At 39.5% G+C, this 12,024-nt stretch overlaps 1 protein-coding gene across 1 annotated transcript in view; it reads left to right on the forward strand.

Annotated features, from left to right (window-relative positions):
• Positions 1-12,024, forward strand: part of FAM13B (family with sequence similarity 13 member B) — a 794,661-nt gene that overhangs the window by 192,913 nt on the left and 589,724 nt on the right. Inside the window, exon 4 of the mRNA XM_053717251.1 lies at positions 9,384-9,561. Coding sequence (XP_053573226.1) covers positions 9,384-9,561 — 178 coding nt within the window. The remainder of the gene's footprint in view (positions 1-9,383; positions 9,562-12,024) is intronic.

Here is a 12,024-nt window from a genome sequence, read left to right on the forward strand (position 1 = left end):
TCCGCATAGCATTCTGCCACTGAGGATTCCTTATCCCGTGAGGCGCGTTCCCTAGAACCTTCGGTTGCTACACAGGCAGGTGTCCCAAATGCCATTACCCCTTCTCCGGAAGGTGGCTTGTTTCCTCCAGAGGTTACAGCATGATTCCGCATGGCCATATCTATGGTGTTGGCACATTTACATCTTCTGGGAACATCTTGTCCGTGTTTTTTTAACCAGGGCTCGTCAGGCGTGGGATCGTCTGTATCGGTTCAGCCCTTTAGGGAAGCAATGTCCCCTGAGGCCTCAGGGGTACAGCCTTCGGGCCTGGGTCGTCAGATGCCCCGGTGGAGGTGAGTCTTGCCTTCCGATTTAGACTGGCCCGCCTTCGTGTCCTGCTGAGGCATGTGTAGGCAGCGTTAGAGGAGCCCAATTCGGATGAGTTGTTGGTTCCTTGGTCTTCTGCTCCAGGCGGCAAGCAGTGTTAGACGAGTGGAGGGTTGAAGATTATTCACCTTGTCGTCTAATTTTTTGTGTGTATCTCATTCCCAGCTCTGAGCTTTTGGAGGAATCGGGTCTCTGACTGGCTGGACCTCTTAGTGTGTCCATTCTTCCTGGGCGTTCACCTGCGGGTGCTGCCTTTATTTCTTTTTTGTAGGCTCAAGACTGTTGTAGTTTTTCTCTTTGGAAAACTTTTTCTTCTCTGGGATTTGATACTGGCGATTTTGTGGTCACGATAGCTATACTCCCATGGAAGTTATAAAAAAAAATGGTTAAGACATGGTTTAGCTTTTAGAGCCTACATGTCTACTGTTTATTTAGTCTCTAGCCCTGCTATGGCTTAGACCTTTCAGTGGCCTTGAACAGTTCTTTCATGCCCTGTATATTAGGTTGGTCCTGATTGGGTACTAGTTATATCTGTTCCTTGAGGCCCATATGAGAGACGTTGTACCTTTGAGAACGGGCTGGTCCTGTTTGGGTACTGAGTTTGCTTACTACTTGTTAAGAAGTTGTTTTCTTGTTCTACAAGTTATGAAGGCCCTTCTATCCTAGATGTTAGACTGGTCCTAATTTTTTCATCCGGGTGGGGCGTCCAATGTTTGATGTACTCAGTCCTAGGTTTCTTGTCCCTGCATAGCTAGCAGGGTTAGCTGGGATTACGGTTCCTGCTATGACAGTATACTTGAGGTTCCCTGAGGTCCTTTGATTCTCCCCTTTGATAGAGGAGGAGGTTCAGGTGACTCCATAGAGATCTTCCGTACCTGTTTTGGGGAGGATTTACTTTTCCTGTACTTCATTCCGTATTACATTGTCCTGATTAGTCCCGATCTCTTTCGACAGGGCCTCTTCCTTATGGTTGAGGTTGGTTGTGTACTTAGTTTTCCTTTTCCTTGGGATCAGTCTTACTGTCGTCTGATGTAGGAAATCCGGTCCTTAGGGTCCGCTTTCTTACGATATCCTTTCTGATCCTATAATTTTTGAGATCTGGGGTATTGTATGTTTGTCTCTTTTACATATTTACGGTTGCCCCTGCTTGGGCGATTCTGTTGAGTTCAGTTGCGTCACTAGGGTTGGTGTCACCCCCAGGTGTGTGTGTGTGTGTGTGTGTGTGTATATGTATATGTATATATATATATATATATATATATATATATATATCAGATGGTGATACTCATGTTTGTGCATGTGTCTATAGATATAGATATATATATATATATATATATATATATATATATATATATATATATATATATATATATATAGATCTATAGACACATGCACAAACATGAGTATCACCATCTGATATATATATATATATATATACACACACACATATATATATATATAAATATATATATATATGTGTGTGTGTGTGTATATATATATATATATATATATATATCAGATGGTGATACTCATGTTTGTGCATGTGTCTATAGATCTATATATATATATATCATATCTATCTATATATATCTATATATAGATAGCATAGCATAGCTAGCATATCTATATATAGCATATCTATTTATAGCATACATATATACCAAGCAAAAGACAGCGCACTCTCTTGATAGTTGAAAACAAAGTAGTTTATTTAGTGACGTTTCGGGGAATGCTCCCCTTCATCAGACGTCGCATATCTATCTATAGCATATCTATCTATAGCATATATATATATATATATATATATATATATATATATATATATATATATTTATACACACAGTCGTATGCAAAAGTTTAGGCACCTCTGAAAATTTCTGTGATTTTCATTTATAAATAATTGGGTGTTTGGATCAGCAATTTCATTTTGATCTATCAGATAACTGAAAGACACAGTAATATTTCAGTAGTGAAATTAGGTTTATTGGATTAACAGAGTATATCAAGAGTATAAATTCATTTTGTCTCCCTTCTCAATAGTGCATTGGCCCTATTTCCTCCCCTAGACATTGGGGGTATGTGGTCTATTAAACATGGTTTTCAAGCTTGAGACACTGTGTTTCTTCTTACAGAAATGCCTAGCCACAGGTCGCTCAGAGTCACCATTGTCAATCGCTTCCCTGATAGTACACCTATGGTTGGCCATACGATCTCTGAAAGCTGTTACAGTTTTACCCACATAAATAGGGAACACAGGCAAATGAGAATATAGATGACAGGATCACTAGTACATGTCAGACGATGATTGATTTTATATCTTTTATTTGAATGTGGGTGCTGGAACGAAGAGCCTCTCAGCATACTGTTGCATGTCACACAGTTGCCGCATTGAAAGCAGCCTTTCTTATTTGACTGTAACCATGTCATTTTGCGATAGCATTTCACTGGGTTACACTCCACCAGTAAGTCTCTTAGATTACGTGCTCTACGATATGCCATTCTCAGGGGTTCTGTATACTGGAATGGTTGGGACATTTCCACTTTCACAAAATCCCAACGTCTTCTCATTGAGGTATCCAGTGTCCCATGGGCAGTATCAAATGTAGTCACGAAATGTATCCGGTCTGTGTCAGATGGTCCTGTAGATCTAGTGATGAGTTCATCCTGTGTATGCTCCAGCACTCTCTTTTTCGTTTCAGTAACTAATCTACCATCATAGCCTCTCTTTAGTAACTTCTCTCCCATCGCATCCAGTTGCTCACTCATTGATTTCTCTGTGTTATTTCTAATGACTCTGGTGAGTTGAGAGGCAACCAACCCCGCTTCTCATGAAATGGGTGGCAACTATGTGCCTATAAGAGCGAATTTCTATCTGTAGGCTTGGTATACAGTGATGTACCAAACCTACAGCAGTCACCCTCCCTCACCTTAAAAATGTTAAGGTCAAGAAAGTGTATCTAATTCTAGGTAAAAATGAAGCTTGAATTTTATAGGCGATGCAAGTTTATTTAGGTTGCTCACCCATGTGATAAGATGTTCTTCCTTCCCCGCCATATCAATAGAACATCATCGATATAGCGTGTATAGAACATCTCTTCCCTGCGATCTGAGAGTGGCATGACGTCTTGTTCGTACCATGCCATGTACAAATTGGCATAGGTTGGTGCCATATTCGATCCCAAAGCTGTACCTGAGGTCTGCAAATAGAATTCAGATTCAAACTTACAATAGTTTTTTTCCAAGCAGAATAGCATTAACTCTATTATAAATTTAATTGGCGGTCCCTCATAGTGTATAGAGTTAGTGACCATGGACCGGACAGCCTGCACACCCCCATCATGAGGGATGGAGGTGTATAGGCTGTCAACGTCCATGGTGACCAATATATCACCCTCTCTCAGCCAATCAGCTGATTTTAATAACTTATTAAGGCTAGGGGCATCTTTGAGATAAGAGTTCATGTTCCTGACCACTGGCTGCAAAATATAATCCAAATATTTTGCTATGTTTAAAAAAGAGAGTCCCTCGCGGAGACTATAGGTCTCCCAGGGGGATTGTTCAAAGTCTTATGCTGATAATACCGATATTTTAAGAAAGTCCGTGGTCAGGAACAAAAGCGTGTTTTCATCGATGAGTCCTGCTTCATTTGCAGACCTCGAGTACAAATCAATACTCTTTTTGAAAGTATGTGTAGGATTACCTCTCAGTTTAGTATAAGTGGAAACGTCCGAAAGCTGTCTCCTAGCTTCAATCCTATATTGTGCGTTATCCATCATCACAATACCACCCCCCTTATTGGTCGGGCGTATGATGATTGTTTCATCGTTCTTTAAACTGAGAATGGCCTTCCTTTCTCCAGTCAGATTAGAGTATGATTGCGTCTTACTACTCGTGCAATCATGGCATACTATGCGTGTAAAACTTTTAATGGCTGGATTAGTCACAGGGGGTTCAAAAGTGGATGGGGTCTTAAATGTAGCTATCGTCACCTGTACCCTATCCTTGAAAAAGTCCTTCAGTTTTAGTTGCCTTTGAAGTTTATGAACATCAAACTATTTTCTCAAAGGCATCCTCTTTAGGAGTGGGTACAAAGTACAGGCCATGACTAATTAAACACATCTCATTATCTATTAATACTCTACTTCTCAAGTTGAAAACTATATCTGTTTCTTCCTTATGGGTTTCCTTTTTTCTATATACCCCTCTCTATCGGTGGCTTGTTGGCTGCTCTGGTGGCTACCCCCAAAAAAGACGATGTGTTAGTAGGTATAGGTTGTGCCTGTTCTGTCTCTCTGTTGTCCTTGCCAGTGTCATTGTCAGTAGAGTCACCCCCACTGCTATCTATGGATTGCAATAGATTTTTGGGATAAGACAAGGTATTCCCTATCCACACGCATACTGCGTTGTATAGCACCACCACTCTGTTTCTCTGTTATGTTTTCTACCATACTTGAATAGACACGAAGCACTGATAGTATCCCTAGTATGTTACAATATATATAACATAGACGAGTGATTTTAACATATTATGTAATTGTATCTTAGCCCTTATGTATTTTTGACATACTATGTAGATTCCTCACGGTAGTAACTTGCGTGATCTAGAAGATAATGAAACTTATAGGGCATAATGTATCTCTGACAGCTGTCAGTTGAGACACTGCCCCCTCCATGTGCACGTTGACGTATTGGGTGCGTCACGCCGTTATGACGTCATCACGACACTGGTGTTTGCGGCGATGCACACGATGACTGCAGGAAGTTTGGGCTAAGTATTATTGGTTAACTGGTTGCACTATTAGGATATATAAGGAAGAGTGGTGTGGGTGATGGTATACATGTTTTGTCTGGTTGGAATCATTTGACAAAGGGACCAGACCGGTACCCGAAACGTCATGATATTTTAATTGTGGAATAAAAGTTTTTGGCTTATTGACAAAGTCCATTGAGTTCTTTCTACATGCTGCATATATATATATATATATATATATATATATATATATATATATATACATACATACATACATACACATATAGCATATATCAAATGGGGATCCTTATGTTTGTGCATGTGACAGGTAATTCACCAGAAGCTCAGAGCCCTCAGACCAGGCTCTCCTTCATCCCCTGAACACAAAGCACCAACTGGGTGTTGACTAGGCAAGGTGTTTATCTCTGTCTGTCCTTCAGGCAGTGCTATAGCCTGTACTGTGTGCAGGTTTATACAAATTTTTTAAAAAAAGCGTCAGTGAAGTCACTAACTCTCCAGCGCAAAGCTTTAGTGTGCTGCAGCTGCTAGGATTAGGATAGGATCATAATATTAGAGCCCACCCTGGGCATTAACCAGTGACAGACACGCTAATAGTAATTGTACAGCCGATTAAAAGGGCAGTCCTGCAGATCCTGCTTCTGTTCCCTGGTGCGCAGCGCTACCCCCCCTCCTGCCTCAGTTTAGCATGGACCCCTTGGCCCTTATTACTAGGCTTTAGCACATAATAAAAAAAACACCACTGTGTCATTGATCTGGAAATGCTACTTAGTCTGCCACTGGTGGTGGTGTCACCCCTGAGGCATTTCACCCGGGTGCGGTCTGCACCCCCCTAGTAAAGCCACTGGTTGAGTTCCGTCGCCTGCTAGGAGTTTTAGGATGCTCGTTCATTTGTCAATTCCTTGAGCAGTAGGGGCCCCTCGAGATTGATCCAGAGTGGATCTTTAAAGACTGTCATGTTCTCTCAAACAGATATTACTTTCTAGTTTGAGTTCTGATCTCTTTTGGGTCCTGCCTTCTTCTTATTTGGTGGGTGTGGATCTGAGAGGCCCGTTGGGGATGAATTCAGTCTCTAGGATACTTACATGGGAGATCAGTGTTTAAGACCCCGTGTGGGCATGTCTGTGATTGCGTCAACTTTAGTGCAAGATCATCTTCAGATGGAGTACTCTTGTGGATGTTCCTAAAGGGTTATTTGTTTGGTTCCAGGTGTCCTGTCCTTTAAGAACAATTGTTGTACTAGCCTAAACGAATAGTGTAGCAGTAAAACAATGGTAATATGGGTGCACAGAACAATCAAAACAGTAAAAACGTCCCAAAAAAAAAAGGATAAAAAATCCAATAATGTCTGTTTAGTGATATCCAATACAAAAAATGTCCAAGAGTAAAAAACCAAAATCCAAATAAAAACAGCGGGGTGTCCACGAAGTGAGTCAAAATTTCAATTAAAAATAAATCCACAATAAAATCCGTATGTTAGTGGGTATCCAAAATCCAAAAAACAGTGTTCAAAAAGCAGTAATAGATCGTGCTTCCAAAAGATAAAAACAAAAAACAAAAACAAGTGGTGATATAAAAACTGGTGTTAGTAAAAAATGTGTAGAAAACTTGGTGTCAGTGGTTAAGTATCAGTTATTCCATATAGAAAATTCTTAAAACCTGTAAAAAATGAAAGAAAACACAATGGTGCAATAAAGTTTTTACACTTAATAAATGATAGGAAATAAGCTTACCAGTATGTCTGTGTCTGTCTACGTGTTTCGGCCTGTAACAAGGCCTTTCTCAAGACTATTAAATAAATATTGTGGATTTATTTTGAATTGAAATATTGACTCACTTCGTGGACACCCCGCTGTTTTTATTTGGATTTTGTTTTTTTACTCTTGGACATTTTTTGTATTGGATATCACTAAACAGACATTATTGGATTTTTTATCCTTTTTTTTTTTTGGGACGTTTTTACTGTTTTGATTGTTCTGTGCACCCATATTACCATTGTTTTACTGCTACACTATTCGTTTAGGCTAGTACAACAATTGTTCTTATTTGATTTTAACATTTGTCATGGATCCATGCTATTGTATAATGTAATAATATATGTTATTAAATTATAAATTTTATGCTATATCATCTGTTTTATCAGTTCAGATACGGTAACACGTATACCATCCCTGTTATACCTCATTATATATTCCTATTAAGCTTGTAAGCACTCTTATCCTCACCATCATACTTTGTTTCTTATAGTCCGCTAGGGGACCTTTTAGGAGGAGAGCTTTAGGACTCTACAGCGCTTAGTTTACAACTCTTTTATGTCCTGTCCTTTAAACTAGTCCTGGTCTTCGACTGGGCTTTTTGGTTACTCTGTTTTCCAGATCTCATAGACGTTGGATCCTTGGAAATTCTCCTTGTTCCTACTGGCAGCTTCTTTTTATTCCTTCCATAGAAATGGGAATTTCTCTACTGAGCTAGCTGTAGTGGCCGGAGGGTAACCTTAACTGCCTAACAAGCGGATTTGCAGTTTGAAGAACTGTTGCAGCTTTTTGGTCTCCGAATTCCTTCTATTGAGAGAATCTGATCTACTGCATCTATCCTGTTGGCTACTCCGGAGGTTGTTTCCTCCTCTGATTCTGGAGTTCAGTGGGGTTTACCTCCCTGCTTTGCATGTAGGACGACATGAGTTTGTGTCTATCTGGAAGGTTGGATTTTCATGTTGCATTCCATTCTGATAGTTATTAGTCGAGGGTCTCTCTTGGTTGAGTGTATCTTCCCCTCCGATTCTGAAGGGAAATGTGGATAGGTATTGTGGATCACGAGCTAGACTCTCTGTGGGTTTGTGCCTCTTTCCTTTCTGGGGGATCTTGTGGCTGGAGATTCGTTGCTAATCTCTGGGCCTGATCGTTACAGGGAATTTTTTGTTCTCCCTTGTCCTTTGGACGTTACCAGTTGCATCAGTGCTGGGACTGTTTGCTCAGAGTAGGGGTCAGGAATTCTGACTGTTCTGTTGAGCATTGACCGCGTATCATGAGGGGCTACTGAGTGCTGCTTCCTTACGTGGGAGGCCTCGTGGGGGTACCTTCCCTCTGCGATTTGCTGTTTTTTATTCTTGGTCAGGGTGTTGTCCTTCCTTCCCTGTGTTCTGGTAAGGGGAGAGTTGATCTGCACTGTTTTCAGAGTTTTTCTCTACCAGGAGGGTTCTGGTACGAATTTCCGAACTACCTTGTTGTCCAGTTTTTTTGTAGGCTTGACGCTTAGTTGGACCGCCTATCAGATGGAAGCCTGCGGCTTTTGACAGGGGCTTTAATGGATATTCCTATCTGTTTTGTTTGTTCTATTCCGAGGTATTTTTGTCCCTCGGGTGTTCAGTTTTCTTAGTTCTGGATAGCGTTCTGTTATAAAGTAGAAGGTTCTACTTTTGGTCCTTTTAGGATTTCGGTTCCTGGGACCCATGTAGGAAGTGGTGTGGAACTTTCTCTTCCTTGGTTTGCCCTTGATTTTTGGAGGTTTGTTTTGGTGGTCTTTTTGGACTTCCTTATCTAATCTTCCTTCTTCTTCTTCTGGAAGATTGTGAGGTGGATTTTGTTGTCCCTCTTTCCATTTGTCAGGGAGAGATTTTTCCTTGGTGGGCTTCAAGTCAGCAGGATTTTTGTCTCCTCAGAGGAGTCTAGGGATCTGAGTGGTCTCTAGCAATGCTCTTTATGGTTCTAACTGATGGTCAGTTACTTGGTCCTCATCCTTTTTATCCTTCTGTGTCTGTTGACACAGTTTTTCTATCGGGAGTTTGGATTATATCAGGCTGTGGTGCCTCAGAATGGGCCGACTTTTTTGTTTCCACCCGTTTTGCATTCAGTGTCCTCTATAGCTTGGGTATTGTTTTCCCAAACGTAATGAATGCAGCTGTGGACTTTCCCCGTTTAAGAAGAAAAACTTAAATTATGCTTACCAGATAATTTTCTTTTCTTCAGACGGGGAGAGTCCACAGCTCCCCGCCCGTGTTTTTTTCATGGGGCGGCTTTATATTTTTGTTCTTATATTGGAGGATGAGGGAAGTGGGGGAGGTATTTAAGCCTTTGGCTGGGGTGTCTTGGCCTCCTCCTGGTGGCCCGGTTTTGTATTTCCCAAAAGTAATGAATGCAGCTGTGGACTCTCCCCATCAGAAGAAAAGAAAACTATCTGCTAAACATAATTTAAGCTTTATCTTTTGAATTACATTTGCATGTTTCTAAATATATATTTTTTCTTTTTTTAGACTATGATAATGAAGATGAGTTTGTTAGAAAATTGAAATACCTCCTACAACAGCTTCCACCTTTGAATTACAGCTTGCTTAAGTTTCTGTGTAGATTTCTAGCTAACGTAGCTACACATCATGAAGATATTTGGCCCACTAGTGCGCTGGCAGCTGTCTTTGGACCAGATATCTTTCAGTAAGTTATGTGCATTAGACAGGACATTATTATATATTGATAAATGTAAAATAATTGAAAACTGTCTCTCTAGAAGTTACTAAACCCTGGTTTAAAAATGTGGAATTGTTTTCAGAATTTATCATGACCTGTTTTGTTAAAGACCTAGAGATGTTTATTTGCTAGAGAAAAATGTATAATTCTTCATAAATCTTCATCTTTTCTAAGACACCACCTTCAATAATGAGCACAGTTTTTAGCTCCATTTCTTGAAAAGGAGATTAAGTAATGTTTTCAAGATTTTGAAAAACAACAACTCATTAAGGATTAGCTAGATTAACCCATGATGGGAGTGCAATCGGAAATATGATTACTTTATTTAAAATGTAATGACTCCATGCAGGGGAATCATTACATTTTATATTTACTTTTGTGAAAGACATTTGTGTTTGAAAAGGGCCCTAGAAGATCTTATAATGAAAAGCTAGCAATTTTAGCCTATGACGGTAGGTATTCAACCCACATTGTGCGATCCTGATGCACTAAATTAACAAGGCGTTTAGTGATGCAAGATATGTGTATTTTCTGGAAATAATATCCCACTTGCCAATACTGCACTTATGATTTTGTCTGAATATTATTTTAACTATGGCTACATTGTAGTAGTCATAATCTTTTTTTAGTAAGATAGAAAGAAAGCAAAGAATACCTCTGGTGATGCAAGCTATTTAAAAACAGTTCATCGTACAATATTATCTAAAATAATTTTTAGCAACAGTATAAATTACAGTATCCCAAAGACGACGTATTAGTTTGGCATACTACACTGTTAATCTTTCTCTCTGGTATGGCATAGGCATTCTAGGAATTTACTTCTGAACATTAAAGGGACAGTTTACACCAATTTTCATATAAAAAATACAAACAAAAGAGGGGAGCCCCAATGGTGTGGTTTCTTCCAGTCAAGCAGATATAGTGGAAAAAAGAAACATACTCACATATTGTCATGCACTCATAAAGTGCTGATCACACATGTCGGACTATTAGAATTCGTCCAGCTAACTTCATATCCAGAAGGATATTTCTCACAAATGTAAAATTTCACAGATGCAAATGCTCAAGATGGTTAAGAAGGCCCAAAATTAACACTGTACTCTCTTTTAGATCCTGTGTCATTTCTCTCACAATGCTCAGATTGCCAAATGTATAAAACAAAGACGTTTTTTATTAAAAATATAAAACCAATTAAAGTATATAACACTCAATGCGTTTCCAGGATTTACTGCGATATACCACTATTTGAGTTTTAAAGGGATAGAAAAGTAAAAAATAAACTTGCAGGATTCAGATAGAACATGTAATTTTAAGACACTTTTAAATTCACTTCTATTTTCAAATGTGCTTCATTATCTTGGTATCCCTTGTTGAAAAAGAATATGCACATATCCTACACTAGTGGGATCTAGCTGTTGATTGGTGCCTGCACACATTTGTCTCTTGCGATTGGCTAACTAGATGTGTTCAGCTAGCTGCCAGTAGTGCAATGCTGTTCCTTGGGCAAAGGATAACAAGAGAATTAAGCAACTTTGATAATATATGTAAATCGGAAGTTGTTTAAAATTGTATGTTATTTCTAAATCATGAAAGAAAATGTTTGGGTTTCCTGTCCCTTTAAATACCAATTTTCTGTGTCCCTAATGATGTCTCAATACGCATGTGCAGTGACTCATCACACGCCCTCTTAACACCTCCCTATCAAAAATGATTAATTATCCCATGGTAATACGCCAAAGGAGCCTCTAGAGTATGTGAGTTCATATTGAGACTGATCACAAGACATGTGCAATTGTACATCTCATAATATGACCTCTCACATATCTTAACAAAATAACGTTACATATTTTCAGCGTCAATACCGGTATCAAACTTCAAAACAAGATACATACACACACAGCGCCTGTCTCAATACGCATTTGCAGTGATTCGTATCGCATTGTCATGATGCATCCAATCATAAATTCTCTCTTGATAATACTCCAAAAGGGGACTCTAGAGTAAAGTTTTTCTGTGAATACATCCAGACTGTTTTGACGAGTTTCACTGTTTGCTGTTACACACTCAAGGCCATGTCAGAAGCGCTGCTGCAAGACTGTCACACTTGAGAGTCTGTGCCTGTTCCACAGCATTGATCCTGGAGGGTAAGACCGTTTTTTTTATATATACACTTTAAAACACTATACAGGGTCACAGTGTGGCTCCTTTATAGGATCAAGGGTTAATATCTCCTTCAGGGAGATTATTTGAACAACTTGGGGATTTATATCTGCATAATGTGAGAGTTTTTTTGGGCTCATCGACACTGTGTTTTTTGGCTTGGAACAAACAGGTTTCACTTTCATTTTTGAAGTGTTGCACAGCTCATAATAGCTTAGCGCCCTTTTTGATAGCAGGGGAAGTCCTCTCTTACGCACCATGTGACCGGGT

Source organism: Bombina bombina, chromosome 6 (assembly GCF_027579735.1).
Source record: "Bombina bombina isolate aBomBom1 chromosome 6, aBomBom1.pri, whole genome shotgun sequence".
NCBI classification, from domain to species: Eukaryota; Metazoa; Chordata; class Amphibia; order Anura; family Bombinatoridae; genus Bombina; species Bombina bombina.